The following is a 21,140-nucleotide window of genomic DNA, read 5'->3' as shown; positions in this document are numbered from 1 at the left end:
AATGGCTGACATACCATCACAACATCCACAGGTCGACTACTGAGCACACCCAATTCCCAGCATGATCACTTGCAGCCAACGATGGCCAAGCGTGGCAATTCGTCAAGGATCATATGAGTCAAATGTGTTTGTTGACCTCCACCGAACCGATGGGGTTCGATCGAACTGCAGTCACATCATCAATAAATACAATAAATACAGTTCTCCGCCTGCTCGTCAAGTTTGGATCTACTCCTCAACCATTATTAACATCATTTCCTACACTCCACAGTTTTCGGTATTTTCTTTATAAGCCATCACGAAGCAAGGTTATGCTTACATAAAGCAGCAATTGCTGTTGGGTATAAAGGCGGCTTAAGAGGCCTTAATAAAGGTAGGTCTTACATGCCTTTCAGACGTTTTCTCATAAAAACCTGATAGAGGTTGGTGAGTAATCCTGGCTTATGAGCTTGTAAAAACACCAATGTCCTCCTCTGACCACAATGATATAGGCAACTATCAATGGAGTGTGTTTCACCCCCGAGTAGGCTTATCACCGAGCCCGACTTTCTGTCTCCCTTTTTCTCTTTTTCCTGCCACTCATCATGTGTGATTATGTTTGATCGGAGAAGAGGAAAAGGACCTTTTGGATAACTCCTGAGTGTGCCCGCCTTGAAATTGAGCCATTATGAGGCATCTATTAGTTCCATTGCATGCCTGTGGCTGCCGCTGTCAAGGTGGGTTATGCAGATGAGCGCAGAACTCTTCTATTGGGTTTCTTTTGTATGCGAATACAGATGATGTTGTCAAAATGTCCCAAATCACGGATGTGCATGCTGGCTGTTAGTTGGCGATGCGAATTTTTGCGAAGATGCTATACGCATGTGCGCCAGCTGCTGATCCTCACAGGTCTTGTGTGAATGCCTTTTGTCCAGTTTGTAATTGAACATCATTCAAAAAATAATAATAATAAGCATGTCATTTTACAGAAAGCACGTATGAATATGATCTGTGCAGCATGTGTGTGTGCACGTTTGCTGTGATGTGAACACTTACTGGTCCTCTTGTAGTTGACTATCACAGCTCAACATTGCCACCAAGTGGTCAGCCTTAGTAATTACCGGTTTTTCACCTGAGGTACAGCTCCACGAAGACTCTCCTGTCAAACATTTGTTGATCAATATGAACTATCACACTATTCACCTGTTCCCATATATTTTTAATTGTCAGTATATGCAGCAAAAAAATGGCAAATTTACTTGTAATATTCCACCACCATCTGTTCAGCGGGCAAACGGCATCTTTGCTAAAGTGCATTTGCGCTATCAGGGCCTAAATCTTTCCTTTCCTCGCAATCAAGGTCTCAGCGAGAGGCAGCTAACAATGTGAGGTTATTTCCATCCTGCTGTCATCAGGGCATAATTAGCTGCCACGCTATTCAATTCCCCTCATTTCAGAATCTTTTTTTTTTTTTTTCTTGGATCAATATCACTGCAGGCTGTGAACGGCAGTGGCGCGAGGAGGGCCTTGATGCAGCTGAATGGGGGGGCTATCAATCAATGAGCTAAAAGAGATGCTGGATGGATGCTACAGTCGGAGGTGGCCGCACACTTACAAGTGAGAGACAGAGAGAAAACAATGTGCTTCAGATTATTATGACATCAGCATCCTTTTTATTCATCTAACAGGCAGTTGACAAACAGTGTTGCACAGACAAGGAAAGGAACACCAAATAAAAAAAATAATAATAATTTGACCGAGGAGCTTGCAATGGAAGATAAATGAAAAGAAATACTCATTACAAACATTTCTCATCAAGGCAGCGGCAGCTTTTTAAGCTATTCACACAGGAAACAGCATGCCAGATGTTCACAATATGGCACTCGCCGGCTGAAAGCGTCTCTGCGGGAAAACGAAACACGCTTCTTTGCTGATTTTTTTTTTTTTTTTTTTTTTTTGTGCTTCCCACTGAAAATGATCATTTGGCGTGCAACAACAAAGACACAGCAACATACAAGTTGCATCAAAAGTGGTTCTCCAGAAAACGTTTTTTTTTGTTTTGTTTTTCTGCAAGGAAGTGAATCACCGCACCGCTACAAGCACAACAACATGACTCAAATATAACATTGTTCATGGGCCACACACTTTTTGCACTTATCTTACGCATGTCTCGGGTGGCCAAGTGAATGTGCTGTTGCAAATGTTGCAGGAACCGTGTGCCACCACTGTGTGGCAGCAGTGAATTTTGTCTCTGCGTTTTTAGGCAGCTGTAAACTCCGAATTTCAAAATGCCTGGAAAGGAATAAGACGCTAACTTCAAGATTACAAAATTAAAGAACGTTATCAAATGTGAAACATAATATATATTAATGCTTATTTCTGAACCAAAAAAACGTGTTTAAATTAAGAAAAATTGCATTGTTTTCATGTTTTATCATATCAAAGAAATATACTGGGTGAGTCGTGTGTGCTTTTAAAGGGGTGTGGCCTAGTGAGTGACGTCAGTACCCCCGAATTTGGGTTAGTTGAGCTTTATCGTCTTTGTTGTTATCCTGTGAAATCCTTTTTTGTTAAATTTGTTTGTGATATGGATCTGAACTCCTTCTGTGACTCCAAATCAGAGACTCTTGTGCATCTATTCTGGAAATGTACTTATGCTCGCAAGCTATGGCAAGATTTTTGCACATTTATTTTGGACAATATCTATTGTAATTTTGAGCTTTCTTTACCGAATGTTTTGTTTGGATTTTTCAACTATGACAGTTCATTTGAAAAATAATTTTTGATTAATCTGTTAATTTAACTTGCTAAGTTTTATATTCATAAATGTGTAAAGTCGAAACCGATTTTTTTTTTTCTGTTTTTGAAAGAGATTGATGTGTATTTACAGTCCATCTCTACTTCCAAAAATAAGAAGGCTGTCAAGACCTTGATTTTGTGTTCTGATTTTGGTGTTTTTAATATTTGTTAGTTTAAGACCCCTGGCAATTTTTATTTTATTTTTTTTATGTGTATTTTATTTATTTTTTTCTTCTTTCCTTTTCCTTTACTATTATTTTGAGATTGTTGTGTGATGATGATTGTTTGTTTTATATTTGCCATGTTTGACTTTTTACTACAATTTGTTCAATAAAGCAATTAAAGGGGGGGAAAAAACGTTATCGTCTTTTTATGATTGTCGTTTGACTAACAGTGTGTGTCTGGAATGATGTAGAAAAATGTATTTTTCAAAAGACTGACCATGCTATAAAGATTGAGGGTAAAAATATGACTTGGTTTGCATACAAATATACAGATATTTGCAATACTGTTGGTGGTTTCATTTTGTTAGAGAAATTTCATATTCGCAAAGCAAAATTCCTTAAATTTAATCCATGCTTTAAAGTATTTTTGGTTGATATTAGTCATTACATTGAGTCTCTTAAATTTGTAAACAAGAAGAGCATATAAATTCATAATTGTTCTTATGATGCTGTGATATTAATCTGGAATGTCTGAGTGCTTGTATATATATATATATATATATATATATATATATATTTTTATTTATTTTTTTTATGTTGGTTCTTATTGTTATTGTTACATCCACAAGATTTGTTACTGAATTGTCAATTTGTCTTTTGTTGCTTGTCAGTATTTCTATTGTATCTATCTGTGTTTGACAGTTTGTCATATTCAATCAAACAATCATCTCCTCACCTGTTATAGGTGAACATCAAATATGCCTTCTTCCACGACCTCTAAATCCTCCTCAGCGATTACTGGAAAAAAACAAAGAAGACAACAAAAACATGAGGTTGATTGGTCTATCAGATTTGGGTAAAAAAAAAAAAGGCAATGAATTGTGGAGCTTTTGTGTGTTTATCTTGTCACTTTGTTGTGGTGGCCCGGCAGCGGCGCTTAACCCGTCGACATAAAAGCCTCCAGCTGGCGGATGCCAGAGGCAGCGCAACACTTTGCTGGCATCGGATGAAAAAAACAAAAAAAACAAAAAATGTTGCATCTGTGTGTTGGTGGCATCACCGCAGTGGGCCAATTACATTTCCATTGCAAATGAATCTCTATTGTTTTTAAGACTATATCTTCCAAACGCACCATATGCTGAGAGGGAGACTAAAGCGCTACGGGAGGATGTTGGCGCGATGACAATTCCACTTAAGCTCCGCGAGATCTTTCCATAAAAGGTGGCGACTTCGTTTGAATAAGGCGCCCTGAAAGCATTTGCTGACGTTGTCGTGTTTCATCGTCGGTAATTACCGTATTTTCCGCACTATAAGGTGCACCTAAAAGCCTTTAATTTTTTCAAAAGCTGACCATGCGCCTTATAATCCAGTGCGCCTTATATATGGATCAATATTGAGGTCTCGCTGTTAAGACGCTATCAGTGAGCCTGCACGATCGGTGACGCACATGAGCAGAAGATCCCGCCCGCCATCTTGGATCGCTAGCTAATACTAATAGTTTACCTCAGAGAAAATAATAAAACAGCTGTTTATTCATTTTGGGAGTGAATGGAGTTGTCAGAAAGCTGGTTTGTAATCTACTAATAAAGTTTGACTGACCTATCTGACTGTTTTGTTGACATTCCCTTTAGCGCGGCACCATCTAATGGATGCATAACGTAACCCCAGTCTCTACTGTAGCACCTCATATATGGAAAAAGTTTTAAAATATGTCATTCATTGAAGGTGCGCCTTATAATGTGGTGCTCCTTATATATGGAAAAAGTTTTCAAATATGTCATTCATTGAAGGTGTGCTTTATAGTGCGGAAAATACGGTACTTCGTGGAGGACTTGTTGACAGATCACTCAAATTGGTTACTTATTTTACATTTCACGAAAAACACTTTATAGTCCATAAAAATGAAAACTCTTAATTTGATCAAAATGGTAAATGGAGTGCATGTGACCCTTTGACCCTAAATCCTTCGGAATAGGCTTTCTCATGAACCGGCAGTCGTGGAGGTCTTACCCGTGTTCTGGAGGTTAGGTGGAGGGTTGGCAGGTGGCGGGAAGCTGTAAGATCTGGCCTGCAGAGCCGGCGGCGTCTCGTGGCTGATGCTCTTGGTTCTCTTCCGGCACTCGACGGCCAGGCGGCTCCGGCAGGCCTTGTGGCAGTTGACCCCGCAGGCTGAGTCCACCGAGGGAAGGGACGGCGGCAGGGAGAGGTTTCGGAACAGCAGCGCCGGACGGGCCGTTCGGAGGAGAGGCAGGGAGAGGCGGCGGCGGCGAGTCGGAGGGCGGCGGAAAGACGAGGGGCGGGGTGGAGAGAGAGGGTCAGACAGAGGGACGGGCGCCGAAGCTAGGAAGTTGCTGCTACACGCCATGCAGACACAAGAGCACTCGCACAAGCACACGGCGAGGCCAACTGGGCCCGACAACAATTCTGCAAACCAGGGGGAGTCTGAATGACGGGGATTTGAACATGACCTTCATTGTTAATTGAAAATCATTATTTTCCTTATTTGTTTACATTTCTGGATGTAACGAGAGAGGCTTTAATGTCGCAACATGTTATGTGTATATTTGTCAGTCTCAGCTCTTGGCTTACCTTTACACTTGTAGCCCTGCTTGTAGAAGCCCCAGATCTTCAAAGAAGAAGATAAAGAGATTGATTAGAGCTTACAACCTCTCACACTATCATTGCACAGACGGAATTTTCACTACTTGTATTGGATCTTTTTTGGCTTTGGGATGTGATATGTGGCTTTTGAAATCGACAAATATTGAAATTTTGAAAACCAAACCATGCCCTGCTCAACTGTCAATCAAAAACCACTACAGGCCTGAAAAAAATCATATAGCATATTTTGAGCTGTAAAAATATTTGTTTAAAGCCTCTGTGCAAGTGTATCTCCCACTGGGATATTTTTCGTGTCTCCACGACATGCGCACACTCACGAAGAACAATGGGGCACTCGAAAGCGGCAGTGGAGTATCTAAAGTGAGAGAGTGTAGGCATAGTCGTTTTCAAACTCCGGTCCTCAAGGGCCACAGTCCTGCATGTTTGAGAGGATTCCCTCCTCCAATACACTTGAATCAAATGATCAGGATCGTTATGTTTCTGCAAAGCTTGCTGATGAGCTGATCATATGAATTAGATGTGTTGGAGGATGGAAACCTAAAACAGTTGTTCTTAACCTTGTTGGAGGTACTGAACCTCACTAGCTTCCGATTCGCATTCACTGAACTCTTTATTGAATTTCCCCCCCCCACAAAATTGACGACACTTATCGGGGTTTAGAGGTGAACAAAAAGTACAGGGAGATTAGCCTTTTCATCGAATTTGCTAGACAGGTACTTGTACTGGACTAGAAGACACTGACTCCCATCACTCAACTCTATACTTATGGAGGACTTTAAAACAGCAGACTCCCCAGAATTGAACCCTGTGGAACACCTTATGTTCTGTTATACATGTGAAGTCATATTGCACATATCCACTTGATTTTTTTCAAGTTTTTTTCCCCAGCATAGTATGAAAGGAATAAAAAAAGAAAGAAATCACACAACGTACCATCACAAGAGTAACAAGTCAACTACTGAGTGCATCAAAATCCCTGTAGCACAGATAGTCCATTGCGATTGGCTGGCGGCCAGTTCAGGGTGTACCCCGCCTACTGCCCGAAGCCAGCTGGGATAGGCTCCAGCACCCCCGCATGGGGGAGCGGTAAATCGGTAAAGATAAAACAACATTCAAGCAGTTGATGTACTGGGTTGAAGTGTTAGGAACGCTCTAAATTGATCCCAAGTGTGCAAAACCATAGCAGGAAAAGAGGGCAAAAACATAACCGCGCAAAACGCGAAGCGCGACATGAGATTGGAGCTCGGCGGGACAGTCGGAGGACGGAGGCGGACGACATCAAGAGGGATGCCGGAGGGAAGGTGTGTGTTGGTGCACACGACGGGGGGAACAATGACATGAAAGAGAGATCACACACGGCACCGCCAACATCTGAGGAGGCAGAAAATATCCTGACCTCTTCGCGCACGCACACACATGCACACACAGTGGGCAACAAAGTGAGGAGGGTTAGCTCTGCCTACACTCACTGACCTTTAGTGTCTTTGCACACCATGAGAAAATACAATCCAATTTTTCTATCCAATCCACTTGATTTCGAGAGCACATTTTATAAACATGCCCTGCGATTGGCTAGCAACCGGTTCAGGGTGTACCCTGCCTACTGTCCATAGCCGGCTGGGATAGGCTCCAGCACCCCTTGTGAGGAGTAAGTGGCGAAGAAAATGGATGGATGGATTTTATAAACAAGCGTTTCCAAAGTGCTACACATTGCACATCCGCACACTATCATACACATAAATTCTAGTAAAACCAACTATAAAACTAAAAACTAGTGCTGTCAAAGTTAAAGCGCTAAGTAATTAATTAATCATAAAAAACTATCGCATTAATCATGTATTAACGCAGATTAATCACACTTTTAATTTTGACTGCGGATGATCCTTTATTTTGATAGCGGATGGCTACGTTAAACATATGCATTAAAGTGAACCATTTAATAAATGTTTGAGTGTGACATTCAGAATATTTGTTCATGTCAAACAATTGGGGTCATTTTTTTTCCCCACTTTAAATTATGCAAGTAATTAACTGATTAGAAAAAGAGGAGGATGAGCATGTGCAGTGGATCAAAACAATTCTGATGACGTCCTTCTTAACATTAAATCCCGAAAAAATTAACACATAACAGGTGCATTTTAAATTTGGCGGGCAAAAAGTGTTGATAAAAAGCCTTTTTAATTAAGCGATTAATCGCGATTAATCAAAATTCTAAGATGTGATTAATCTGATGAAAAAATTTAATCGTTTGACAGCTCTACTAAAAACCCAATCAAAATACTAAAATACAGTGAGTAAAATAAAAAATAAATAAATATGTTAAAAATAATAAGCAATTTAAAAACAAATAATAAAAATATAAAAATATATATATATTTTGTTATTAATATTACATTATAAAAACTCCTCACAGTGCTTGTGCTAAAAAAATAAATAAAAATAAAAATTATCTTCCCCTCCCAGGGACAACAATGAAGTGTCATTTTGTTGATGCTTCCTGAACTGTTTGTTGCAAAATGCAGATGATAAGCGAGCTTCCGCTCACCAGCTGTGCTTCTAATTTCATATGCGTGTATTTTTAGGGGTGTAGAATTGCACTGCCACATTACATGACGTCGACCTAAAGTGAAAGTGGATGCACACGATGTGATGTGCATCCAGACATCCAATAATTAGCGTTGTTTGGACAAAAGGAAAGTATGCAGAGGAGGATGTGCCGCTGACATGTGCTTGAGTCCTTATCTCGCCCGGCTTCTGTTTTGAGAACCGCATTCTCCTTCTGGCGTTTGCATGCCAAATCCAAAATATGCCCTTTTATAATACAATGCTTGTTATAGCCCACTCACATCTACGGGAAATGTCAAGGGCTCCCCACACACACGCACACACAATTATCTTTCTCTCCCAGGTTGTGGTTGTGGATTAGAATAACTGGCCCTGAGCTGACCTGGCAGCAGATGAGCACAAGCTCTTTGCAAGCTCTGCAGTATGAGCTAAAGCAGTGGTGTCCAAACTACGGCCCGGGGGCCATTTGCGGCCCGCCATACATTTTTGGGCGGCTCGCGGCAAATACTAAATATAATTTTTCAATGCTGTTAAAAAAAAAAAAAAAAAAAAAAAGAAAAAGAAGAGGGTGGATTAAACATTTCTAGCTACACAAAGACACAACTTTGCAGCTAATTCAGTTTCAGAAATAAAAATAGTTTCATCCACTTGTTGCTTAGTGTCAAGATCCAATTTGTGAAAACATCACATTAAATTAATGGTTCTTAAGTGTGGTCAGTTTACGACCGATTGTTCTTGTTGTGGTTCAGAATGTCAAGTTAGGATTCTGCTGCTACTCAGTGGAGAGGCGTATCTATTATAGTGGCACACAGGGTCACCATTTGCCTTGTGACTGTTAGCAGTTTTCAATAAGTAACTGTACATTATATCAAAAATTTATAATTGCTTCATTGATTTTTACCATGTTTAACTCATTCACTGCCATTGACGGAAAAAGACGTCAAATGATGCATTTTTTTGCTGGTCTGGCAATGAATATGTTAATAAATAACTTTTAAAAAAAATCAAAGTGGCCCTTGCAGCTTTCTATTTTTCTGTATGTGGCCCTCAGAGGAAAAAGTTTGGACACCCCTGAGCTAAAGGATTCTTTTCTGAAAGGGGAACAAGTAAATTAAAAGCACAGAAGCTAACAAAGATAATATTCAAGAATAGCTTACAAAGCCGGCGCAGTGCTCGCAGAAGGTGGGCTTGACGTAGGTGGCCTCGGCGAAGGTGTGGATGAAGCCCATCTTGCAGTTGAGAAGCGAGCTGGCCCTCATGAAGTAGTCGATCATCTCCTCTCGGCTGATTTTGCCATCTCTGCGGGTGGAGGGACGGGACGCGGATTAGTGCACCTCCGTTTCCGTCTACCGCCTGCGAACTGATGAATGGCCCTCACTGGTTCTTGTCCAGTTCTCCGAACTTGCTGAGGTAAGGAAAGTTGTTCCTGATGGCCTCAAATTCATCCCTGGATATGTGGCCGTCGCCATCCGTGTCGAAGTTCTTGAAGACGGACTGCGTGGGGCAACGGGATTGGAAGAAGACTTGATGAAACGAGCCAAGAAGATCAATTATCCGTGATTTTTGGTTACCTCCACCATCTTCTCAATGTGCGTCTTAATGACTGTTGGGTCAGCGTTGGGCTTCACCGACACAGCCCACTCATCGATCACGGTAGACTTTGGGTCCGGAGCTGGAGCGGGGTTGGAGTTCTGCTGCAAACAAACATTGCGGTCACTTTTCCATTGTCATGTGTGGGGTCACGCCAGGGTTAAGTTTGAGTTCGTGACCTGTTAAGTTGGGTTCATGACCGTGAGGTCAAGTGTCTGTTTTGAACTGATGTAACCATCATATAACCACCATCTAGTTTCAACTAGTTTTTGGCTATGTGATGTCCTTTAGGTGATGTCAGGACCTATGTGATGTCGTTCTTTAATCCTTTACTTGCTACAACCAATCAGATCGATTCACTGTCTGTAGGCGCAGTCTGAGAATCGTGTGTTTTGCCGGATTATTGCTTTCTGTCCCTCTGTGCAACTCTCTTTGTTTCTCGTCTAGTCAAGTTTGTTTTACGCCTCTCGATATGAATAAATAGTTAAATCCTTATTTGTGTCTGCGCTTTGGGATCCAACCTCCAGCACATGACATCCACACTCTGGAACTGTCGTTTCACGCTGTTGCTTACCGCCGACTTGCGAGGTTCCCTCTGCAAAGACATCTGGTAGATCTCCTCCTCTGTATGATACTGGTCCAGAGATACCTGTGCACATTTCTGCTTATTACACCCGATTAAGACAAATGGTGTTTTGTTTTTTGTTTTTATCCAGCATCCCCAGCACCCACTGTCAAGAGGTTCAGGAGGTCCGTGTTGGCGTCCACGTTGGGCGGCGTGTTCTGTATCATTGCCAGCTCCTGCAGGATGACGTACAGCTGTTGGGTTTTGGCCAAGTTGACCCGCGTCTTCTCCTTGTCAGTCCAGTCCGGCAGCGCCACGTGCACGGCGATCAGATCTTTCAGGTGCACGCCCAGGATGGGAAATCGAAAGCCGGAGCTTTCAGAGAAGCGTTTTCGGTACTGCGTGTAGTTGCCGCATGACGTCACAAGCTCGATGAGACTGTTAAAAACCTGAAAAGGTCGGATGGCGATTGAAAGTGGTGCCATTATCGATGACATCCACATACATTTGGGGAAAAGGTACACAGTAAATTCTGTGTTGAGTAAATTTCACTCTAAACAGAGACTATTGAAATTTTAAGTAAATTTTGCAAGGAGAGATTTTGACTAAATTTTACTTGTTTATTTATTTTTAAAGGTACACTCAGGTTGAAGAACAAACTCACGACCTTCAGCTTGGGACACTGTCACTTTACCACCTGAGCTATGCCACTCCTACTGTTTGCTTATATCCAAAAGGAGACCAAAAACCATCTTGGAGTTACAAGGACTCCTACAGAAGCATATTTCATTCACTTATTTGGGGGTGTCTGACAATGTTGTTGTTTTTTTTTAGGGGGGGTGCTTTGTTTTTTTGTTTTTGTTTTTTTTTTTTTTTTGGGGGGGGGGGGGGGGGGGTAATTTTTAAAAAATATTTTATTCCCTGTTTTCTGATTTTTTTTTCTGTTTTGCTGACTATTTTTTTCCTCACGTTTTTCTGAATATTATTCCCCCAATTGTCTGATTTTTTTTCTGTTTTTCTGAATATTTTTTTCCTCACGTTTTTCTGAATATTATTCCCCCATTTGTCTGATTTTTTTTTATGACAGAAAACAAATAATTCAGCAAAACGGAAAAACAAAAAATTAGGAAAACAGAAAAATTTTCAAAATACACATAAAAACAAAGGTCCCACCCCCCAAAAAAAGAAAAACAAAGTAGTGATGTTTGTTTGTTTGTTTTCAAATGAATGCAGTTCTGTAGATTCCAGCTGACACAAATGATATATTAACACACGGTGCATGACTCAGACAATAACCTCAAGTTGAGGGTTTATTCCTCAACCCTTGAGTGACTTATTGTTTTTAATCTTCCAAGTGTAAATTTCACTCTGCTTCGAGTGGAACCCATGATACTATGTTTAGAGTAAAATTTACTTAACAGAATACCCAATCCAGTAATACCTATCAAACAACCGGCAAATGGTCACCTTGTTAGTTTCAGCACTGACGTGCGCTTGCGTGTCTTTGAGTCGTGAAATGGAGCTGTTGCTAAGGCCGCCCACCACCGCCATCAGTGTGTTGAAGTTCTGCAGCTGCAGGAGTTTCTGTTGAAGAGCAAAAGTAAACAACTGTTCTTCAATTTTGGAATTAAAGGACTAAGGTAAGGTGAGGTCCACAAATAAAAAGGTTATGCACAGTTAGTGCTTTAACCGGATGACATCAAAGTTGTACCAAATTGTGAATGGCCCTCCGCAGGGACCCGTGATGCCCTTCAGCCTGCGTGGCGTCACCCTGCAAAAATCGATCTGGTCGCAGCTGTGTGGGAGGGCCGCCTGAGGGGGATCAACTCATTCAGGTCGCCCGTTTAAAATCAACCGCTGAAGCAAAGTGGAAGCAGTCTGGTGTTTGCTGAGCAACTACGACCGACAAAATGTTCCATTTTAGGTGTTTGCCGTCAATACCGATTGCAAAATAAACTCCCGATTGGAGCACGTGTTCCGAGCTGCCTGCACCAAATTGAAAGAGTTGTCGCATGCCCTTCATATGCAACGCAACAATTGCACCCTGGGGGAAGCTGAGAGAAATGTTCAGGCTGTCATCGTTGCCCTCTGTGCTGCCTCCTGTTCAAACGAAATCACCTCCAGCATCATTTTTGCCCCAGCATAAGCTCCACCAAACGTGGTAGGCCATTTCAACTGGGAGGATATTAACAAATTGTGGGATACCTCATGGTATTACGTATTGCAGTTCAGGAGCATCATTAACGGCAGATGAAGAGGAAGACATAACGGAAGAAGAGCAGATGGCCAAATGAGATGACTTGCGAGGATTAACGTTGGTGAATGAGGCATGGAGGCAAAGATATTCAAAAAAAGCAAATGAATTTAATAACAAAAATATTAGGTGTCCAAAAAAAAACAAGACGTAAGATTGCACAAAGGACAAAACAAAAGAAAGACAATAAGCCGACAAAGAAAGCAGGGAATTAAATACACACTAACAAGACAACGAGAGACACCTGGACAAGACACGTGGCTGAAGGACCTGAGTGGATGACACGAGGGACCGGGATGACAAGCAAAGATGGACATGATCAAATTTGACATTACATTGACAAAGGGAGACAACATGACAAAACACAACTAAACCAAACAACATGAATAGCACCATAGATATAAACACTAAATGTCTCACAACGTAATCAGCAGCATCACCATTGGTCGGCCATCTTGGGACGGGGGGGGACTTCTCTGGTTCGCTGTGTCGTCGGTGTCAAGTTGGATGAATTACTCACTTAAATACTCATAACTCTCTGAAAATTCTTGACGGATTTAAAAAAGAATTGGTTCATTACAAACTAGGGATGCAACGATATCCAAATGTCACGATACGACATGAAGCTCACGATACGATAACTATCACGATATTGTGGGGAGTTGGCGATATTTAATGCACGCACACATTGAGTTTCTCCACATACTGACTTACTTCACAGACATATGTTCCCCTTCATCTGACAATTAAGGTAGATTTTAAACAGAAGGGCCAAAACATCCCTAATGGAAATTAAACTGCACTAAAAATCTGGCCACCAGAGGTTGCTACAACTGCCACAAATGGAAATCAACCTGACTTTTTGAACAGATGTGTTGCATTTAAATATCGTGAACATGACGATGATTATATTGTGGCAGTGTTAATATCACGATATCACGATATTGTGCTTATCGTTACATCCCTATTACAAACCTTATTAACATGGCTGAATTTTTGAATTTATTAGTATGTTTTTTACTGCCGAATAGTTGTTTATGACATCTCTCATGTCATATCTAGCCACAAAAATGAAAATCAGTTGAGAATTTGGCGGATTTACCGTACAGTTATTTTAAAGTCTGTGCTCCATTGACCGTAATGTTATGAGTGATCGAGCAGCCCTGTTCCAAGATGGCCGTCCTGTGCTCGTGTTATCTCTTTGGCTTACAACATGAACGAGACATGTCGTGTTTACGAATAGAACAAAGCGATAGCATCAGCTGGCGCAATGTCAATTACAGCAAAGCTGAAAGGATAACGAGCACCATTTAAGGCAGCAAATAGGAGTATAGGAATGTAGGAAATGGGAACGGTAATAGCAGGCGTCTTGGCTAGAACATAACTCGTGATTTAAGATGTACAAAAGGAGTGCTGGTAATTAACTCATTCACTCCCAGGACATTCTCGCTGTTTTACTGGATTTTGACTGATTTTGCAAGGCCCATAGAATATTGTGTCTTATTGCTATAAAAACATGAAATCTACCTAAAGAAAGATTAGAGCCTCTTCTTTCATCAGGAAAAAAAACGTATGTTTCTATCTTTTCCCATTTTGCATCAATTAGCATTAAAATATGGTTAAGTTTCATCATTATTTACAAATCTGTTTAAAACTAGGGGGGAAAGAGCTTTTTGATCTCTTATACTCTGCTGCCATCTGCTGGCCACTTTTGTAATAACTACCATTGCTTCAAGCATTCTCTTCAGTTCAGAGGCTGCATCAAAGCCAAAACGTATAAATACATCTTTGGGAGCATGGTAATATTTAAAATAGAACGTATTTATACGTTTTTGGGAGTAAATGAGTTAAAGAAGACATAGACAGACCTGTGCGACCCTGATAAAGTGCGAGATGACCGAGGCTCTCTGAGGCGCCGTGGGCTTACTGAGCACCATGAGCTGGATCCACTGGGAGACGCTGTTGAAAAGCGTGATGAAGCGCTCCAGCACGGGGTTGTCCACCGTGCAGCCGTGCATCACAAAGCTGTGGTAATCCTGAAACTAAAAAAAAAATTTAAAAAAACACGGCCGCACGGCGTTGAAATCAATCCGAGGTTCGTTGCCGAGTTCGACCTCACGACGGCGGCGCTACTGACCAAAATCTTGCAGAAGGATTTGTACTCCAGGTAGGTCAGGTGCTCAGCCAGTTCACAGGAGTCAAGGTGGTCAAAGAGCAAAGACATTTTTCTCTTTTTGGAGACGGACGGGACACGCTGAGTCACCTGACGCTTCCATTCGTAAGACGGCCTAAGCGCAATGACAAGGATTCAGTGCAAAGACGAAAGATGATACGTAGGGGAGACCCTGGCTAGTTGTATCACGGGTAAGTTGTCACGTTGTAATTTTCTTCTCCACCAGAGGGCGCAAAGAAAAAGTGGAATACTAGTTTTCTTCGTATAAATGGTCAGGGGTTGTGTACTGTCTGAGAAGAGACGAGCACATTGTGAGCTGACACGAGTGCCAGTTATTTGTTTTGCACAGCCCAGAGTATATTTTTTCACCTTCACATATTTTGAAACAGGGGTTGTACATCGACAAATTCTAGCAGCAAATCATGTGGACTCATTAGAGGAGAGATTTGGGCATCTTGTCATGTCTCAGTCACTGCTCTGTTTTAAGCTAACTTTAAACTAGAGCAAGTATAAGCCAACTTGGTAGTTTGGGGCAACTTGTCTCAGTCATTTGGGGGTTTGTTGTCACATATGCAAAGAATGGGCCAATGAAAAATGCACCTCTGGCAACTCTTTTTACTTCTGCCAGAATTGTTCTTGTGAGGAATTTAGTTTGCTAGGTTTTGTTTCATTGTTTAAAAATGGATTTTCCAGTTGTTATAACTACAGTATGCTCATATGTCAGGACTGGTTTAAGTTTCAGAATCAACCATCCAGCCATCCATTGCTTTATTTTTGGAAATTAAATTTAATCTCAAATTTCCAGTAGAAGGGAAGCAAATCAGGTATTTGAGGCTGAGAGTTATGACCTATATGCCAGCAGTTTCTAAGGACTTTAATGTATTTTATAATATTTTATGTTAGTTTGCTCAATGACTATGGTAAATTTTCAAGATCGATGATGAACAATTTCTCTGGCTGGAAAAGCAAACAAAAAAAACAAAAACAAAAACCTGGAGAACAAGGGTAATTTTGTCCTTGTTTTATTAGTTGCAAAATCCAATGTGACATCTTACCCCATATAATGTGACAACTTACCCATTGGTGGGGCAACATGTCACATGTTCACTCCCTCTATTTGATGGCTTATAACTGCACTGACACAAAGTACGAAAATTACATGAATACAAAAAATGTATCCAAGAATTTGGTCTTTCCTCTGGTATACGTTTTGTTTATATATGATGTATTGATTCCAAGCAATATATAAAAGTATAACAAGTGATACAACTAGCCCCGGTCTCCCCTAAACATAGACACAGATGATAGAGATACGGCATATAATAGCTATAATCTGCAACATCTGCTCCAAGCTCATCCTTTAGGGCCATTAAAGGCCTGCTGAGGTCTCGCCAAAAAAATTTACGAGCGTTTACGAGCCAAGGATGATCAAAGAAACAGACTGGGAGAACTTTTGGTTGGCTTACACGCTCTCGATGTCAATCAGCTGGCTCTGGCGCTCGTTGCCCTCCGTGCTTAGGAGGTCTTTAAAGCCCTTCATCTGCTCGGCCAGCTCCGGGTTCAAATCGAACTCGGCGGGAAATTCGGAGATCCAATACCTGTCGAGCGTAAACGTCGTGTGACTCTTTGGCAAAACGTGATTGGTGTGGATCAGACTGTTTTACTTGACAAGGTGGCATATTCTGCTTCGACGCTCTGCCGTGCAGCCATCCTCTTGAGATCTAACAAAAGAATCAAGGAGAAACCTTCCACCCTTAAAACGCCACTTCAATCAAAATGAAGGATACTTGTGCACCAACTTGGCAGCCATGTCAGTCGATGGGATGTACCAAGGGTGCATCATGAGGAACATACGCACCAGGGAAGGGTCCCCCAATACCCCCTTCTCATCTAAAAAAATAAAATACGAGAAGAATGATTAGCATTAGAAAGTCAGTTTAAAAAAAAAATAAAAAAAAAAATGGCTAAAATGACAAACCGAACGCTCGTATGCACGCCTCCACCAAGTCGTCCACTGTAGTTGACTGCTCACACGTGGTGGGCTCCATAACCGTCCCCGCTTTCCGTACTGTCACACTATACACAAAAACAGTTTTAATTACTTCCTGGACCTGGATTTGCCTCCTCTACGTCATATTAGCAAACATTTGCAACAGATTGTTGGGGAAACATGTACAAATATGTCTTACGAGTACACGGGGAGGTAACCGTGGCAACCACAGTGTCACTCATCAATGTATATTCTTTGCTTTCGTGAGGCGTCACAACAACGACGCCACATATGTGTGGCTGTGGCGCAATGAAGGCTTCCACTGTGCCATCTCCGCGGACACACTCAATTACAAGCTTCACCGGCTCCCGGCCTCGCGCATACACACACGCGGGCACACGCCTCTGCGGGGAAATCGATAAAAGAAGGAGCCTTTTCTCCGAAAAGAAAGAATAAGGTACCTTTTTAAAGCTGCTTAATGCAGAAAATTGAAGTTTGAATCGCTACTGCCACTTGTGGCCAGAAGATGAAACTGCACACCTTTTTCACTTGCATACAGGTATGTTCCCAAGTGGCCATTCTAGAGGTATGTGATCAATTTCAGGTCCGAAAATGGAAGCTGTAATTTGTCAACAGTTCAACAGAACAAACAGTCCTAAAAATGAGCGCACTCAACAAGCCCCTTTTCCTCTTTCCTCCACTGAGGGGGCTTTTGTGTCATGCGTGGTTGCCTGGTGATGGCAAGTCAAGCCCTTCGATCCGGTAGATTATAGAGAGCGGCGGGACGGGGAGGAAAGGGAGCTTGACAGGTCAGTTCTGACTGTGCGCCATCTGCGACGTGGCTGGAAAATGTCACTTCATCTCTGGATTGCTGCTTTTACCCCATTTGTTGTTCTCTTTTGGGGAGAGAATACAAATGGATCGTTTTGGCAAACTAGCTCCACGAGACACATCCGAACTAGCGTTGATTGATGACACTGCTATTGATCAGCCATGCTAGTAAATACCTTGAGCCCATGCTCATTTGTGTGGTGACTGATTTGCCTCAACGCCCTCTGAGCCACCCCCTCAAATTCAGATGTTGGTCTTCTCACAAGGTATTGGATGAGAAAGACGTTCAGTGTGTACCTGGCTTGAAATGGCAGCAAATGACAGAGAAAGGGCAGATTGTCTACTGGGTTTAGCATTAGCCGCTGTTGAGGCCGTCGGCAAGAAAATGCTTTATTTATTTATTTATCTATTTATTTATTCATTCATTTTTGATTATTTATTATCATTATTATATTTATTTGTATTTTTTGCTCAATAAAGCAATTGAAAGAGCACTATCCTACCTCTATCCAAATATTAAATTATTATTGTTATTATTATTAGTTATCATTATTATTATTATTATTATCAGAATTATTATTAGTAGTAGTAGTATTACCTTATTTTATTTTATTTATTTTTTGCTCAATAAAGCAATTGAAAGAGAACTATCCTACCTCTATCCAAACCATTATTATTATTATTATTATTATTATTATTATTGTATTTATTGTATTTTTTGCTCAATAAAGCAATTGAAATAGAACCATCCTACCTCTATCCAAACCATTAAAGTATTATTATTATTATTATTATTATTATTATTATTATTATTATTGTATTTATTGTATTTTTTGCTCAATAAAGCAATTGAAATAGAACCATCCTACCTCTATCCAAACCATTATTATTATTATTATTTTATTTATTTTTATTTATTTGTATTTTTATTTTGTTCAATAAAGCAATTGCCTCTATCCATCCATCTATCCATCCATTATCGTAACCGCTTCTTCCTCACAAAGGTCGCGGGGGTGCTGGAGCCTATTCCAGCTGTCTTCGGGCAGTAGGCGGGGCACACCCTGAACTGGTTGCCAGCCAATCGCAATGCCTCTATCCAAGCCAGGCTATATTCAGTTCGCACCTGATGTTTTTTTCTGAGAAAATACATCACAAAACGGAGCTCACGCCCACAAATCCGAAGTGTGAAGCCTGTAACAATGTGCTGCTACAATGGATCACTGTGTCAGACTTTTGCTTTCCGTTTCCTGTTCACACTTCTGTCCTTGAACCAGATGTGACCGTTCGCCCCACAACAAACGCAGGAAAGGTGTGCCGGCGTGTCCGGGTGTGTGTTGACACACTTGGAATGGATGCAATGTAAAGGCTTGCGTTCTCACTTCCTCTTTTTGATCACACAACTTCCTTTGTGAAACCCTGACTACGCTGGAAGTTGTGTATAAGAACAAACATTTCAAACGTTTCTTTTTTTTTTTTTTTTTTTTACTCTGTTCAAGATTTCACTCATCTTCTGCTTGCTCTGCAATGTTGAAGCCATAAAAGTCACTTCCTGTTTATGCTGGCATCCACAAATTCCACATACAGATGTGAGTGGAAATGTTCAGCATTGCCTTTTTTTTTTTTTTTTTTTGACAGCCATTAAGAGTTATGGATCTCTGGTGAATCCTAAAGCAGGCCAGTGGTTGTTTTGCTTATCTTGCTTCCTGTTTCCTCAACGAATTATGCTTGTATATGCTCTTGTTGTCATCACACAGAAAGAGACCGACCCACCGAATCCCTGCTCGAACCCAGCTTTTGAACCACTACTCTGAATGAACTGGGAAGTGTTGTTTTTAACTCATTCACTGCCATTGACGGAAAAAGACGTCAAATGATGCATTTTTTTCTGGTCTGGCAATGAATGTGTTAATAAATAACTAAAAAAAAAATCAAAGTGGCCTTTACAGCTTTCTATTTTTCTGTATGTGGCCCTCAGAGGAAAAAGTTTGGACACCCCTGCTGTACATTATATCAACAATTTATAATTGCTTCATTGATTTTTACCATGTTTAACTCATTCACTGCCATTGACGGAAAAAGACGTCAAATAATGCATTTTTTTTTTATCTGGTCTGGCAATGAATGTGTTAATATGGCGTGCACATCTTCTGCTACAGTTTTACGTTTATCTGCGCTTCATTTCCTCCTGCAGTCGGTTTTCAACATGTCATTCCGGGTTAGTTATTTTGTTTTGTCTGAATTCTCAGTTTCATTTCACCTGCTCACAGCCTGAAAGGTCGTTTCAGCGCCAGCTATAGTTCCTGTTTATGTTTTCTAATCTTATAAACTGAGGAGACCACAAACCCGAGAATTGCCTGCCATCATACTTTCACATCAGCAGAAGTGAGACTATTTTTTTTTTAGTTCACTGAACTCAGATTGTGGCATTCTATCCATCCAGCAATCAGGCAAATCTTTCTTGACCATGGCTTGATTTTGCGGCTCCTCAAGTTCCCACCCTCCTCGTTTCCCTCGCCTTGTTGACGGTGAGGCGTTGATTAACCAATTCCACAGCCTGTGCCCTTTTTGATAAAATGAAATGGAAAGTTTCCATAAGGTCAAGAAACGAACTGATTGTGTCGTATGTCTGCCTTCTATCCTCCTCTAATATTTTCTGGCATCAAGCAGCCACCCTTCAACAATGGAGCCAATTAGGGCCCGAGTGCCGGTGAAGGCGGAGGAGGTGAGCCAGAGGCGATATTAATATCAAGGGTGGCCTGAAGTAATTGCACTGCAGCACACGATGGAAGGAAGAAGAAAAGTGGAGATGGCACCGCTTCCATTATATTGAGATTGCAGCGATGGAAATGCTTAATTAAATCGATTTGGGATTGGTTTATTCATCTTTGTCAGATCACATACAATGACATCTGGCCTCATTTTGATCATTGCAAAGTTCAGAAATAGGAGCATCCTATTAATAAAAATGCAAAAGGTTTTTTTACCCCCTTTTTTTTTTTTTTGTTTGCTTCCTGACAGCTGCTAAGACTTTAAGACTTCAGATTAGTGCCTAAATCCGACTGCTCTGCCTCCAAGAAACACATGTGCAAATATTTGTTGAGTACTAAAGATGTTGCAAGGGAAGTAATAATCAGGTCTGGCACCCAAATATGCTTGAAAATCACCACTGAGTCAAAACACCTGCAGCCTGTTTCACACAGCGGTCATGAGGGTGCATGCAAAGTAAGTTACAAGGCGCTTCCCAAACATATGCAAGTCACTTTTACACATGACGTCTATTTTCGGACTGGGCATTCCTCCATGCTCTCGAGTATATGTGGAATGTGTTTATCACCGGCTGTGCTTCTGTGCAGCAATGGCAACACGCCACTCGGGTTGTTGTGTTAAATGTAGCAAGACTGTTTTATTAGGCGCAGGTGCCAATTAAATAGAATGTAGCTTAAATATAGTAAATTTCCGAAAGTGACTTTATAAGTAAGAGAGGGGGAGAGAAGCCTCATTTTGTCTTACCTTTAGAGGAGGACGGTTCCCATGCCCTTCGTACGCAGCTGGAACACTGATACCAACAGTGGAGTGAGCAGGAACATTTGCTCCCCCCCTACCCCCCC

General features: G+C 41.2%; 1 protein-coding gene across 1 annotated transcript; it reads right to left on the bottom strand.

The window, feature by feature from the left end:
- Window positions 1–1,623: 1,623 nt before the first annotated feature.
- On the bottom strand, window positions 1,624–21,138 carry LOC144003107 (RAS guanyl-releasing protein 2). Its single transcript, XM_077498946.1, has 17 exons — window positions 21,043–21,138; window positions 16,690–16,787; window positions 16,499–16,601; window positions 16,376–16,432; window positions 16,178–16,309; window positions 14,676–14,826; window positions 14,407–14,580; window positions 11,752–11,868; window positions 10,452–10,733; window positions 10,294–10,368; window positions 9,701–9,823; window positions 9,508–9,623; window positions 9,287–9,428; window positions 5,532–5,568; window positions 4,953–5,111; window positions 3,679–3,740; window positions 1,624–2,271 (listed from the first exon to the last, which is right to left on the bottom strand). The coding sequence occupies exons 2-16, from the start codon at window positions 16,757–16,759 to the stop codon at window positions 3,682–3,684; spliced, it is 1,797 nt and encodes a 598-aa protein (XP_077355072.1). The 5' UTR covers window positions 16,760–16,787; window positions 21,043–21,138; the 3' UTR covers window positions 1,624–2,271; window positions 3,679–3,681.
- Between the last annotated feature and the right edge of the window lie 2 nt (window positions 21,139–21,140).

This window comes from Festucalex cinctus, chromosome 16 (genome assembly GCF_051991245.1).
Source record: "Festucalex cinctus isolate MCC-2025b chromosome 16, RoL_Fcin_1.0, whole genome shotgun sequence".
NCBI lineage: Eukaryota > Metazoa > Chordata > Actinopteri > Syngnathiformes > Syngnathidae > Festucalex > Festucalex cinctus.
Note: the sequence above shows the minus strand (reverse complement) of the source record. Positions and strands in the feature narration are given on the sequence as shown.

Bases quoted from the DNA above. Each gene is read 5' to 3' on its own strand.
- LOC144003107 (XM_077498946.1), bottom strand. From the start codon at position 16,759: ATGGAGCCCACCACGTGTGAGCAGTCAACTACAGTGGACGACTTGGTG. The intron at 14,581-14,675 runs GTCAGTAGCGCC...TTTTTTTTTTAG, and splicing joins AATCCTTCTGCAAGATTTTG to TTTCAGGATTACCACAGCTT. The intron at 10,734-11,751 runs GTGACCATTTGC...CGACCTTTTCAG, and splicing joins TCAGTGCTGAAACTAACAAG to GTTTTTAACAGTCTCATCGA.